The 15,240-nt window shown below is 39.2% G+C and overlaps 1 protein-coding gene across 5 annotated transcripts in view; it reads left to right on the plus strand.

The window, feature by feature from the left end:
• The window catches only part of OTUD4 (OTU deubiquitinase 4), a 51,606-nt gene extending 41,838 nt beyond the window's left edge, over positions 1–9,768 (plus strand). For 4 of the 5 annotated variants that reach the window (XM_054030254.1, XM_054030256.1, XM_054030255.1 and 1 more), the window contains 4 exons: positions 969–1,104; positions 1,693–1,956; positions 2,893–2,933; positions 7,061–9,768. In XM_054030254.1, the coding sequence (XP_053886229.1) occupies positions 969–1,104; positions 1,693–1,956; positions 2,893–2,933; positions 7,061–8,314 (1,695 nt within the window). In that variant the 3' untranslated portion in view covers positions 8,315–9,768. The remainder of the gene's footprint in view (positions 1–968; positions 1,105–1,692; positions 1,957–2,892; positions 2,934–7,060) is intronic. The other variant, XM_054030258.1, reaches the window with a different exon arrangement.
• Positions 9,769–15,240: the final 5,472 nt, after the last annotated feature.

The raw sequence follows: 15,240 nt of genomic DNA on the forward strand, positions 1-15,240 counted from the left end.
GTTTGAGTAAGGGGTTAATCCACATCCACCTTTTAAGTTAATGCTGCTTGGGTTAAACACTTTCTTTTTTTCCCCTCCAGCTATTTCACCTTCTGGGACTTTCCCAGAGACCAATATCCTTCCTTCTACAATATTCCCAGCTCCTGCTGGTCTAGAAAATTGTTTAAACAACCTTGGTTATGTTTTGATAGCACCAACAGGCTTTGTGGTTGTTACCATCCTCTGATCTGTGCTATTGTAGCACAGTATCATACAAGATGAGTATCTGAGCAGGCCCACTTGCTTCATTTAGTCAGTGGCTTTTCTTTTTGGAGGTGAAAAACAGTAAATCCATTTATAGTTCTGAGAGTTGCTGAATTTACTGCTTGGAGACGGAAGCCTGATATTTATTCATGGTATCAGTACAACCTTTTCTGAAGAGGTCACCCCTAGGATGAGAGGGTAGTTCAGTCTCTGTGCACATTCAGTGAATAAGACCAAAGGTGGCTATGCAATTAGGATTCCTATTTTGCCAGTAGCTTGTTAGCTAATGTTACTAGATGGTGTTTTGCTACTGTGACAGTGGCAGCCTGGTTAAGTCTAGATTGTCAAACCTTTGTGAATGGAATAGAATTTAGGCTCTTATTCTAAGGGCAGGCCTTCACTACAGGGGGACTCGATTTAAGATACGCAAATTCAGCTACGCGAATAGCGTAGCTGAATTCAACGTATCGGAGCCGACTTACTCCGCTGTGAGGCCGGCGGCAAAATCGACCTCTGCGGCTCCCCGTCGACGACGCTTACTCCTACCTCCGCTGGTGGAGTAAGCGCGTCGATTCGGGGATCGATTGTCGCGTCCTGACGAGACTCGATAATTCGATCCCCGAGAGATCGATTTCTACCCGCCGATTCAGGCGGGTAGCGTAGACCTAGGCTAAGTAAGCATATCTGTGAGCCGTACTAACTTCACTTGTCTCTTTGCTTTATAGAAACTGACAGAACACTTACCATGTGTAAATCCAACTCCCCCTCCTCCCTTCTCTGAGGTGCATTTGCCTCCTACAGTGCCTTCTATTCCAGCCATTGTGCCAGCTTGGCAAAATGAGCCAACTTATCGACCAACAGGTTTGAAGAAATCTTCTTTGGTCTACTTCAGAGACTTTTCGTACCATGTTCAGAACAGTCTGTGTATAAAAATGACTTCAAATTGTCTGTGGGTGGGATTTTGAAAAGCAGACATTGAAAGATAATTAGATACTCATCTCTCCTAGTTGCTTTGGAAAATCCCAGTTAGCTTCAGTCATCCGTATAAATGTGTCATTGCTAATTAAAATAGTTCACATGACCCTTTGCCTCTTAAGGGGTAGAGGGTTGGGGGAGTATTACTATTCCATTCCAGCCTGGGTCACTTAGAGATTCAGCTGTAAGATTCAATTCCCTTTTGTCTTCTGTAAGGGTATTTTTAACTAATGCAAGTGATAAGATTTTTGTTACCACTTTTGGATAGACTCAGTCCCTTTCTGAAAATTGTTCTTTGAATTGAGCCTTCATTTTCCTTCAGCTTCATTTCTGGACTCCTACCCTTCTGTATCACGCTACATAATTCATCTTCCTGGTGATTTAATCCTTCAGTTACTTGCTCTCATCTCTCTCTATAATGTACTTTAGCCAAATTCTGTGCATTCATTTCTTTCACTCTTCCCTCTTTCTTAGGTATTCCAACCCAAATACCTGTTTCTTCATTGATGCCGGCCCTGACAACTGGACCTGATTCTGTTGTATCCCAGGCAACATCTGCTCCAGTTGCCGGAGTTCCTGTGTCAATACAAGCAGTTAACCAGCCTTTGATGCCTTTGCCTCAGACACTGAATCCTTATCAGGACCCATTGTTCCCTGGATTCCCTTTTAATGAAAAGGGGGAGAGAGCCATTGCACCACCTTATTCCCTGTGTAATACTGGGGATGATCTGCCTAAAGGTAGGAAACCTTTATATTTTACATTCTTTCTAATGGAATGTCTTTGTTTAAAATCTGGATGAAGGAGAATGAAATGTATTCCTTTAATTTATTTCTATAAGTGTGGAAAGATTAACAGTTGCTGTGCTACCATTCTTTGAATAAAAAATAAGTAGATTGTACTGTTCATTTTTAGCTTGTGCTGCTAATGGTAATTATTTTAAGTGGTGATATTCATAACTCTATTGTGAACTTTTCATCACTCATAATCTGATTCACCAATTCACTTTCTTGCATAAGAGAGAGTTTCGTTTTATGTAGCATATATTTAAAAAAAAAAAAAGATTTCCTTGACCCTATTATAGACATTTGTTCCCTGTTATGGTAGTGAAAAATAGCAGATGGAATCTCATGTTATTTTAATCAGCAATTTTCTTACTGGTCTGGGAAAAAGCATATTTTAGAATTTAAAAAAGAAAAATACAAGGAGTTCATGTAGAACGTACCACACCTGACTGAATGGTGTGTTCATTTTGGTAACGTTCTCTCTTACATTTATAAACTGAGTTTGGTTCCTTGAGCTATTAAAACTGGAATTTAAAACTGCAGTTGAGTTTCAGATCATCTTATCTCAGTCCAAGAAGAGTTGAACCAGCTGAAGTAGCAATATAAAGTGTTGAATTTTGCTCTCCTAGAACTGTAGCTGAAAATTTGCACAGGATGAGATTGATTTCTGGATGGGAGGAAAAAGTGTGTGTTAGGGTGACCAGATGTCCTGAATGTTATAGAGACAGTCCCGAATTTTGGGTCTTTTTCTTATATAGGCTTCTATTACCACCCATCCCCTGTCCCGATTTTTCACACTTGCTGTCGGGTCACCCTTCTGTGTGTGTGTGTGTGTGTGTGCATGTGCATTTTTCTTAAAGTTTTAATTGACTTTTTTTCTTTTTTCTCTAGATAAAAGTATTCTTCGATTTTTCTTTAATCTTGGTGTGAAGGTAATTATCCAAACTCTCATCAGTGAGATTTTTTTTTACTTAATTTCCATCTCCCACATCCCAAAATGGTAACTTTAGTAGGGGAAAATCAAAAACTGATTAATTTTTTTTTTAATTAATAGTAATGATACTACTTTATATGGGGATTGAGTGGCTCAGGGTACTGGTAATGAAAAACATAGATCTGCTATCCCTGAGTTGCTGGTTTAAAACCAGTCCAAATCAAAAGTGACTAAATAGCATTACCATTGTATGGCTGTTTGGTGACCTGTGTGGAAAGGAGCTTGGTGGACAGTTCTTGGAGGACAGATGTTCATGTCACAAGTCACCACCATCACAATTCACAATAATTGTGACTTTTTTGGCTGGCAGCTGAGAGACCAAAGATTGAATAGATCATGGGGATGGAGCTCTGACACTCCTAGAACTGGTCCATCTATGTCAATGGTGAGACATATTGACAGGGCAGCATGGAGGAAAGCTGTGCTGCTGCTGTTTATGCTGTACCATTTGTGTGGTTAGAGGATTTCAGTCTTTAGGATTGTCAACTGGAAATCCTTCATAAGCAAACAAAATTCTTACAGATATATAAAATCGATATGGAACGCTACAACTTGTTCAAGTTGTTAATTTTGGGGGGGGGGAATGGGCCCTCTGTTATGAAAGTGCTATATTCTATCCATAAGTAAGGCTAAGATTTTGCTCTCCATTATGTGCTTTTTCTTTTGCACATGCCCCCACTTCTAAAAGTCTCAGTCCTTTCCTCTTCAAGTTGTCTCTGGGCAACAGACTCTATTTTTACCTAAATTAGAAATGACCTGGACAAGCTGTTCTTAAATACGGGACTGGGGGGTGGGAGAAATAGGTGTTAATCATGTTTTGAAAGGTGTTTTTGTTTGATTTTGGATGTCTTATCTCAAATATAACTTCTTAGAAACTTCAGCTAAGATTTATTCAAAAGATTTTGGTGAATGAGATGTAGCACACAAGACTAATGTTCAGGTTTCTGCCTCTGCTAGTTGTTTGTTTGAATTCTATTATCTCACAAATGGCTAGCTGAAATCATTCAAATTTGAGCAAGATGTTCTCTGCTGGCAGCAGGCTACATGTGCAAAATTTGGAAGTAAAAGGGGTGTTCACTGAGGTTTTTAATGGTGACTCCAAAATCAGGCATATAATTGAAAGTAAGCCTCAAATAAGAATAGGCTACTCTCTCTCCTTTACCATGTTTTGAAAACTTTTCTCTTATCTCAAATTTTATATCAAATAGTTTGAAAGATTTTGTTGAGATCTCATGCACAGCTCCACTTTTGAGACCGGAGAAGTTATATTTGGGAAATTAATTCTTGGTCAATTAAATGTGTCAGAATAATCCATTTGGTGCTGAACATGAAAAGGGAACCAAAAGACTGAAGACATGAGCTTTCTTTCTCTTTCTTTTCAAAGTCTATCTTTTAGCTGAAGTTAAGACTGCAAGTATGTGCCAGTAACTTACAAGTAAAACACGTTATAAGAACATTGTTGACGCTTTGTATTGCAGTGGCATGAATCTGAATTGGGGTCCCATTTATTAAAAAGCAATTGTTAGAAACAAAGGGAATTTAAACTTTAATCTTAAATTAAAAGAATTTAAAATGTTTTTAAAATTTAGACATGCGCAGGTAAGACATCCAAACTAAATTCAGTTCCTGTATTGAGGAACAACCAAAAATTCTGAACTGTATCCCTCAAAAAACAGATTCATCTTGTTGGTGTCCACAAACACTAGAAAGCTTTGATTTGAATACTGCATTGGTTGAACTTGCTTTAGTTTTTTATCATGGCCATAAACTGCCCACAGAAGACATTCTTTACAAATTGACAGTTACACCAGTATCCTACTGAAAAGGCAGTCATTCCCCACTCTTCATTAAGATTGCACATGCTACCAGTTATATCAGTGTCATTACATGTTAGTGTGTCAATATATGCAAATATCATAGGCCCAGATCAGGAAATCATAATACTTGCATAAAAGAGCAAAAGTGAGGGTGGTGGTGAAGCATGATATCAGATATATATATGTATAAAACCAGTGCTCTCTGTTGAGATACATTCAATAGTTCATCTGCAAGCATTTTAAGTGTAGTGCATCTACAAATTTAAGATGTCTCTAGTTGTTGTCTGCAAAGTACTTTAAGCTATTATGAAAAAGGATGTCTATGGGGAAATGGGAGGATGTTTATGACTCTACTGTCACTGTACCAGTACAGTGGACTTTCCCAATATCTACAGGTCACTACATAGGCTGCAGACTTCCAAATCCTTTAGAAAAATTCATGGTTCAAAAATAATGAAACTTAGGTTTGAAAGAAACAAAGAAGGGAAGATAAGAGACTGGTGGTGCTATTGGGACAGATTTAACAATGCTGTGTGACCATAACTTATTCTTTCCATACTCTAAAATATTCTTGGTTTTCTGACTGTGGTTGTTTAACTGGAGCATTCTTGTAAGGGCTAGTCTAAATGGGGAAATTTATTAGCATAATTGTATACCAGTATAACTGCCCATGTGAACACATTTGTTCTGGAATAAGACTGCCTTTTTCCGGTTTAGCCTTTCACTTTGGAAGTGGTATAAATTAAACCAGAAAAAGGCAGTGTTGTTCTGGAATAAGTGCCCACATGGGAAATTATACAGCGCTATCTAATCTGTTTATCTCAGTAAATTTTCCCATATATTCAAACCTTAATCACCCCCACGCCTGCCTATTCTACCCAGTTTAAGTTAATGACATATTCTCTCAATTTTAAATCCAGTTTAAATAAAGATTTTTGTTTAACTAGAGAAGCACCATGTATACCATTGTAGTAAGTGCTATATAAGCATTTCCATTCTGCACTTAAAATTTTAGGGAAGGTAATTTTTCAAACTTTATTGTAAAAAAATTAGCTCTGGTCTCAAACTTGGTACACCTGACTGCATTTTACTCCACAGATGGTTTGTGGGGATTTTTAATTACCAAATCTGGAAAAAAGATCTCTTTGGCTATCATAATTTAAAGAATGAAAAGAGAGAAGTTAGTGGTTTTGATAACTTTGTATAACTAGTCAAAGTCTCTGGTTTGGCTAACAGAAAATTAGCTGGCCATTAGTCAATGTTGTTGCTATGTATGTTCAAAATATGCTTTCATTTCATAGACCCAAGTTTGAAACTCACTTTGTGGCTCATGATATGATTTCCATTGCTGGCAGTGTGCATTGTTTAGGATGTCGTCTGTCATCTTCTGCATAAGAACTATCTACTGGCTGAAGTACCATAGATTACTAACCAAAGAGTAGAATTGCTGACAACCTTTGAGGACAGATACGTCTTTCTCTCATATAGAGAATCTCCTGGTCTGGAAACTGGCTGTTGGGTTACCATGCCCACTAATGCCACAGAAGTAGCCACTGGTAAAATTCTTGGTGTCCTATAGGCTCCTTCCATATAGGCCTGGAAAACATCAGCACCTTTAGTGGACATGATAATCCAGCAGCTCCCAGACCAAAGGAGAATACGTACTTGCAGTAAGTGCAAACTGTCTATTTTCTGTTAGTGCATATTAGGTGGTGACATAAATTCAGTTAATGGGCTGCAAAATGTGACCTCACTTAAATATGGCTTTTGAATTTTGTGGGAATGAGCCTCATTTCAGATGTCTGCAGATCTGTATGTGCATGTTTCAAGATGAGGTAACACTGTTTTTTCCTCAGGATTTTGAGAGAATGGATATGTGGGTTAAGTGTCCTTTTAACACCTATGATTCAAGAGTATCTAGAAAACCTGAACACACTTAAAAAGCATAGCTACAACTTAACTTGCTCTATTATGCTTTCTGTTGGTCTGTGTTTAAGCATTTTGACAGTGTTCTTTCTGTATAGTTAAACTGTTTCCCCTTTCACATAGCAATAGGGATTTTTTTTTTTAAATGATTGTAAAACCATAAAAATAGGTCAAGGGACTTGAGGGCAGATATTGTATATAAAATTACTTTTATCTCTTTTAAAATAAATTAACCGGGTTTCAAGTTGACAAATGACTTTACAGTGTGATATTTTATATCTGTTTTAATTCCTTAGTAGACTGAAACATCTTTGTTTTACAGGCATACAGCTGTCCCATGTGGGCACCACACTCTTATTTGTACCCTCTGCATCAGGCCTATCTAGCTTCTTGTAGAATGTACCCAAAAGTTTCTGTTCCTGTATATCCTCACAACCCTTGGTTCCAAGAGGCGCCACCAACTCAGAATGAAAATGAAACTGCACAAACAGACAGACACTTTTCTATGCAGAATGAGGCCAGATCTGATGATCAGAGTCTGCAAGTTGACACTAGGTCTCCATCATTGCCTCTGTTTATATCTACAGCTCAGGTGTCAGAAAGTCAAGGACAGGTTTGTGTAGAATCTGAGAATCCAGTGCAAGCTCTTCAGTCCGATCAAGATGAGTCAGTGAGAGGAAAAAACATGTTCCTGCACCCACCATTTGGACACAATCAATTTTTAGGAGCTGTTCCAATAGCACCTCCTTTTTTCCCTCACTTTTGGTATGGGTACCCATTTCAGGGTTTTATGGAAAATTCAGTAGTGAGACCTAATGTTATGTCACCTGAGGACAAAGGGGCAGCTGTTAGTCCCTCAGCAAATGTATATCTGGCTAAAGAATGCAGTTCTCCAGTTCCAGTAGCAAGCTGTGTGGAGCATCTTCAGAAGGTAGAGAGTGAAAGTAACTCCAGTGCCATACCTCTCCCTATGGCTAGTTTGAGCAGCAAATGTGATGTACTGAATGAAACCTCAACCAGGATGCCTAAGACCGAGCAAATATGTACTGATGTTTCTCCTGCTAAACAAGCGAAGGCTGCACTACAAAATCGTTCTACACAGATGCAGGGGATCGAGAGGCAGACAGTGGTGTCACATGCTTCACCGTCAGTAACAGAGCCACCAAAAAATGAAATGAAAAGTAATATTCCTGCTCATAAGGAAAAGCCAGAGAAAGCCAGAGATTCCAAGGCTACTGATAATTTACAGGCCAACTTGGTAGAAAGCAGGGCACAAAGAACAAGGGAAGAGAGCTCTGAAGATGAAAATGAGGTGTCTGATATGCTGAGAAGTGGTAGATCCAAGCAATTTTATAATCAGACTTATGGCGGCAGCAGAAGGCCAAGAAATGAATGGGGCTACCCGTCTAGTAGGGGAGGATACCAGTACTCAAGAAATGAAGAAGCCTGGAAAGGACCACCTAACAGAAGCAGAGATGAAGGTTACCAATATCACCGAAATTTTAGAGGGAGGCCATATAGAAATGATAGAAGGAGGGCAATCATGGGAGATAATCAGAGGGGGCATCTAGCATAAGCATGTCTTACTAGAAAGTTTCAAATGCCAATACAAATTTCAAGGAGAAACTTCTAAAATCTTCCCAGTTTTTTGTTTTGTTTTAAATTAGGGTACAGTTGTAACCTCAAAGTAAGGCCTAGGGGGAAACGAACTCCTAGTCCTAGCATTAAGTTTCTTGGCAATTAAATATGAAGTTTTGGTTTAGGAATTTTTTTCAAATTCTGGAAGTAGAAAATAAAATTGTTTTAAAGTATAAAAACAATACAGTTTAATATTGAACTTTTTCCTTAGAGGTTTCAGTTTGTGATACAATAAAATGATAAATATTAACATGTTTACTGGAATGACACAAATATAGTATTTGACATGATCTAGGTTCTAAAATTGATGTAGTGTTGCACCAAATATAAATGTATATTTTATCATACAATGCCTTAGTTCTAAACTGAGCTAAAGGAATTCTCAGCCTACCGCACTGTTGTTTTTGATATGCTTCCAACCCAAAGGCCTTTCATCTCAAAATCTGTCAAACTTGAATGTTTCTCTTTATGTGTTACATCTATGGCAGTCAGCTAACTGTGTCTTAGATATGCTGTATATAATTATTTTAATATTCATAGGGTATATTTTTGAATTTTAAAAAGCATTTGTTGAAATCAAAATTGAGACAAGCAGTCAAAAATAGCTGTGTGTGAATTGATAGGAAATTCAGTGGAATGGCTGTTTCCACCAAGAATTCTTAACACTGGTGTGACTATAATGGTGCCTATGCCAATTAAATATTTACAAAGACAATAAAAAAATGTAGATGCTATGCATTTCCAAGATATTCTGCATCTGTTATAATAGCAGAAATTTTTTAATGCCACTTTAACACTAATGCACTGACAAATCCTAAATATTTTGTGAGCAGAGATGCATAAAATACATGTTACATTTTTTTTTAAGTTTGTATGATGAGCTACTGTTGAGCTTTTTTGTTGTTGCACTGTTGATGCAAATTGGTTATGCTTTGCATGTACAACTCATTGCTGGAATTACCTTTTAAAAACAAGATAGACGTGGTTTTCAAAATATATTCTCCAGAATTCAGAAGAAAGCGGCTTCTGCCTTATATTTTTACACTGTGTCAGAGTTCTGATTGCTGTTTCTTCTGACTCTTAGATGATCTCTGCAGTGTTCCTGATTATTGCCTTTGCAGTTGGGATATTCAGCTATCCAAACTCAGAGAGAGTGCAGTGTGCACACTATTCACTCAGCTCTGTTGCTTTGTAAAATTAACTGTTGTGTATATTTTTATATCTCTGTATATACCAGTGTAAAAGGTGATGGTGCCCTTTTATTCATGTCTGAGATTGTATACCTTTGATCAGGAAACTTGAGTGATACTGTTATACATGTGACGAAGCAATTCTTTTCAGATGCATGCCATGTATAAAACACCTAATTAAAAATAAATGTTTGTGCGTTCACTTTCTTTTTAAACTATATAAAACCACTCATGTAATAACATGGTCAATCTTCTGGTTCTGTTGATATCTACAAATGGTGTATCAGTAGAACTTGGTGAATTGCTACTATATTTGTGGCTACTGAGCTGAGCTCTTAATCAGCACTGAATAGCAACTAACATTTAGGTGCTTAACAAAATATACATTAGAGTGCATTTATAAATGGAAATTGTAAAGGCTGTACTGTTTTTACCTGAGCAAGAAAAATATTTAAATCAATTTGAGTGGAAATATATTTAGAAATTAGGTTTAGTCTGCAAGGGTGCTATTAAAAACGAACACTGGAGGGATGTATTAACTAAGCTTTTTCTTCCCTATTCATATTCAGTGATTACATAAAATAATGGGGTGATGGTTAGCTAATAAGGTTAAGGAAGCTACTCTTCACATTGTGTACCTTTCTCCCCCCTGCTCCTTACAATGTTGCTCTTTGAACTCAATCCAATGCTCACTGAATTCTAGGGGCATTGGAACAGATGCGTAGTCATATATGCCTTTGTATGTATTATGAGGTTTGAGTAACGTGATTTAAATTTCTCTCAATATGTGGAAAAGTGCACTTTCTAGAGAGATTTTCTCAAGGGCTGATGTTAAATGGAGTGTGATAGCATTGGTAGAAGTGGACTTTTCCTTTGAAAAGTGACCTGCAGGTCTCGAACATTAAGCTTGTGCCCTGTCTTTCTGCGTTATCATGTATAAAGGAGGCTGAAAGGTTAAGATTTTTTTTTTTTGCTTGTGTTTCAGCATTAGAAATAATGAATGTCAAGTCTGACTGTCTTTGGTTTTCCTGGTAGACTTGTTGGGAGAAGGGAGGTCTCAAAGATTGTTTGTTAACTCTTAAGGCTGCGATTCAGCAAGGTGTTCTTAAGCACGTGAATTCTATTGAAGTCTAGAGGACTGCAGATAAAGTGATGCACATGCTTCAGTACCTCTGCTGAATGGAGGCCTAGAGCTCTGTCCCAACCAGAACCTGAGGGGACCCAATTACAGGTGCCAGATTCAGGTTAGGTTGGAAAATCATCCAGCCTGCTCAGGTGGGGTTGCCTCTGAAGAACTCCTCCTACCCTTAGGTAGGGTCAGCATAGTGGCAGCTGCATGTCCTGCTCTTGCCTGCCACCTTGCTGCCCTCTGTGTGTACTGCAAAGTGAGTTTGCTAATGAGTCGCAGCACCTCTCACTTTGCAGCTTTCACAGTATGCAACAGGGCAGACTGCTGGTGGTGTGCTATCCCCAAGGGCAGGAGGCAACGATACCACTGATTCATTTTGGGAGAAGGGTTGGATCAGCTTGAGTGGGCTTGGGTCTGGTTTGGGTCCAGGTCTGGCTTAAAAAGTAGTCCTGAGCAGACCCCAATGGAGGTCTGCTACCTACAAGAAGCAAGGAGGCTGAGTCTTTAATAATATCTCATCTAAATTATTAGTCATTGAAATAAATAGGAATTGACAAAAACAAGACCCAAAGAGTCTGAGTAAAAACTCCTCCTCTCACAGTTGCTCAACTTTCATTTTCAACAGTGATGTTATAATTTTTCAGTAGTTCTCTAGTCTTCTGAAGCTTGTTCTGCACTTGAAAGTTTTGGTGACACAGCTGTGTCTAGGGCCCTACCAAATTCACTGCCCATTTTGGTCAATTTCATGGTCATAGGTTAAAATAGTTTCATGATTTCAGATGTTTAAAGTGTTGTAACCATGGAGAGCCTGACCCAAAAGAGGGTCAGGGGGGTTGCAAAGCTAGTGTAGGGGGATTGTGGGATTGCCACCCTTCTGTGCTGCTGCTGGAGCCAGTGCTGCCACCAGCAGCAGCACAGAAGTGAGTGTTGCAGGGTGGGGGTGGGGGGCAGGGCTGGCCTTATGGGTGGATGATCACCCAGGGCCTCACGGTCAGGGGGGTGCCATGGTTCTCTCCCTTCTGTCCCCCCCAGTCAGCCCAAGGCCCTTTTAACCTCCTGAGCACTGGGCCTGCAGCAGAGGAGGGACAGGGTTGGGGTGCCCCAGCCGTGGGCTCCAACTGTTCAACAGGTTCCTGCTGCCAGTCCTGATCAGGATGGGACTTCCTCTTTCCCTGCAGGGGTCACTCCTGGGGCTGGGTCAGACCCATCTCCAGGAGCCTCCCCTGGCTGCAGGAAGCTGGGCTTTGAAGGCAGTGCAGCCAGGGGAGAACTCGAAGTTGGTTTAATTTTTAACTTACATTTTCAAGTTGAATTTTCACTTTAGAAATGTATTGGTACCTTTTCAGTCAAGGACCTTGGTTTAAAAAGTCAGTTTATACTGTGGCGTGTGTATGTAAAAGTGCCCCCCAGCTCATTTTTTAATTGTTTCTCAATACTTAATGGTCCAAAATCTTTTTTGTAATACACTGAAACCTGAATGCTCTTTTCTTTTATAGGTTTTACTCTTTGGAATGGGGAGGCAGTCTGATTTAATGATTAGGGTATGGAAGTTGGAGTTAGAGCCATACATCTGCATTCGCTCTAGGAGCTAGACTAGTGTGATTCTGTGCTCTGCTATTAACAATGTTGGGTGAGTGAGTAATTTAGTCTCAATTTCTTATTCTATAAAATGGAAATGGGACTCATCCACAGATCTCAAAGTGATTTACAAAGGAAAGTACTATATAAGTATTTTTTTTCCCTGAAGGAAGGTTTCACTGTCATTGGAATCTTGACATATGGACAAGAGAAGAGAAACATTTGTAAGTGTAACAGGGAACTGAAACAGGAACTTATAGAAACCTTAAGTACAAGTATTAAATTATTGCATTTATGTTGACCTAGCAATAGGAGTCCATGTCTATGCAAAGATCTTAATTTTTGTTAGGTGTCGTTTGCAATTTGCTTTCTTGCTTTGATCATCATCTTCCCTTTCCTTCTCTTATCACTACTGACTGTTTCATTATCTATAAACTCTGCATGCAGATTCCTTTAAAAACTGCAGCATAAACTGTTACTGTCAGGGCTTGTCTTTGTTTACTAAACTTTAACAGCTATGGTACAATGGATATTGCTAAATCCCTGAATAGTTTCCTGCCAATATGCTGCTGTTTCTGCCATGCCTGATTAGTCTCATTATCCCTAATTATTGTTGCTAACAATGCCTACAATTATTGCTAAAATAATCTCTGAACCAGTGGTGGCCAATGTGATTTTTAATGGTACCAGTCACTGAAACTGCTGCTAGGCATGCATTAATATTACACAACTGTCTTGACAGCTTTGTCTACACAGAATTTTTTTTAAAATAAAGAATTTCTACTGTTGCTAATATTGGTTCACCTGCAGCAATGCAGGGAGCTCTAACAGACAGCTATGCCTCTGGCAGTAGGGTGACCAGATATCCTGATTTTATAGGGACAGTCCTGATTTTGGGGTCTTTTTCTTATATAGGCTCCTATTACCCCCCCTCCTGATTTTTCACATTTGCTGTCTGGTCACTATCTGGCAGTGCCATACAAATTAAACATTTCTAATCACTAAGATGCTGGAAATGGTAAGGCCTCAGGGTCTATGTGGGTCCAATCCATCCCTGTACTGAAGTTTATACCACTCATCCTGTTCCAAGAGATTGGTGACTCAGGAACTAGAATCTCTGCTCTACTGGGAGGCTGAATATTCCAACTGAAGTGCTGAAGGCCTCCCCTTTTACTTACATCAGGTGTCTCCCTGAGACTGAGGAGGAGTTGACTGACTGCAACCTGTGGTGCTAGTAGGGGTAGCATTCCCCCTCTTCTCCATTTAGATCTAGTCCTTTCTCTACAGATTCTCAATGTTGTACACTTTTCATAAGTCTAGGCAGGTTGGTTTGTTTAGTTTTAAGCAGTGTCATTTTCAGGCCAGAAGGGACCAGTATGATTAGCTACATCACAGGCTACAGAACCCACTCCTGTAGTAGGCCTGTAACCTCTGGCTGAGTTTCTGAAGTCTTTGGTCTTGATTTAAAGATTTCAAGTTAGAGAATCCACCATTTGCTCTAGTTCAAACCAACAAGAGACTCAGATTCCAGTTGTAAAGGACTATGAAACCCCTCAGGCTCTCTGCCAATCTGACTGGGGAAAAATTCCTTGCTAACAGCAGTTGCAGCTGGGCCATATGCAATATCATCATACCCTCCCATCCATGACTTTTTCAAGATCAGTCTTGACACTGGTTAGGTCCCCCTTCCCAATCCCTTGGAAGTCTGCTGGGGTCTGGCATGATTTACCTTTTTGTAAAACCATGTTATTGCTATTTATCCTCTGTCTTTAATTACTCTTTCAAAATTTTAAGACCTTACCTGTTCCTGAGATCAAACTAACAGGTCAGTAGTTTCCTGGATCCCCCTTAAATAGAGGTAATATATTTGCAATTCTCCAGTCAGAAGGTATGTGTACAGAGTCATTAAAAATCCTTGCTCTCAAGCTTACAATTTTATGTGCTAGTTCCTTTTAATATCCTTGAAGATTATCTAGAACCTCCAGTTGGTCCCATTAAGCTGTTTAAATTAGGCTTCCACCTCAGATGTGGGTAATAGCTGCTTCCCAATCCTCATTCACGAAAGCAGGAGACAGTGGCAGGGTGACTAATTACTAAAAATGGAGGCAAACTAGGCTTAGGTGTTGGGTTATACCTATATTAATCTTTTATATCCACCCTATCCTTACTGCTTAGCAGTCCCACTTCTTCATTCTGTGTTTTCTTATTTATATGGTTAAATCTTTTATTACAGGTTTTAATTTCCTTTACAAGGTCCAGCTTTGCTTTGGGCAGTTCTCACCTATACTTTGTCACCTCAAAGAGGTAGCTTTCCTTGGTGATCCATCCCATCTTCCATTCAATGTAGGCTTTCTGCTTTCTTAAACTGTTTGAGCTGCTTGTTCATCCAGTTTTGGTCTGCAACACTTTCCAATGATTTCCCCCCCCCCCCCCCCCCCGGTTTGGGATGCAGGCTCCAGTTAGTTTCTACAACTTTGACTTAAAGTAATTCCAAGACTCCTCCACACTCAGATCCTTGAGTTCTTCAGTCCAGTCCACTTATCTAACCAATTCTCTTAAACAAATGACATTTGCCCTTTTGAAATCAAGGACTCTCACTGCAGCCCTATATTTGTTTATCCTTCCATTTAATTTAAACTGAATTATCTCATGATCACTTAAACCAAGGTTGTCTCTTACAACCTGTTCTGTGAAATTTTTGCTGTATACTAATCACCTTTATGGTGGTTTGGTGAAGAAATGTCAGCTTTTGTATATCCAGGAATATCTGGGCCCTATCAGCCTTAGCCATCTTATTAAGATAAGGGAAATTAAAGTCTCCCCTCATCACAATTCCTAGTACTATTAATTAAAAATATTAGACATCTTTATCCATATTAGACCCTGGGGGCTATAGCAGAACTCAAGCGCTAGCCCAGTGGTGCCTCTGTTACCATTCTTCCCCAAAGAGATTGACCCAAAAAGTTC

Source organism: Malaclemys terrapin, chromosome 5, assembly GCF_027887155.1.
Source record: "Malaclemys terrapin pileata isolate rMalTer1 chromosome 5, rMalTer1.hap1, whole genome shotgun sequence".
In the NCBI taxonomy this organism is placed as follows: domain Eukaryota; kingdom Metazoa; phylum Chordata; order Testudines; family Emydidae; genus Malaclemys; species Malaclemys terrapin.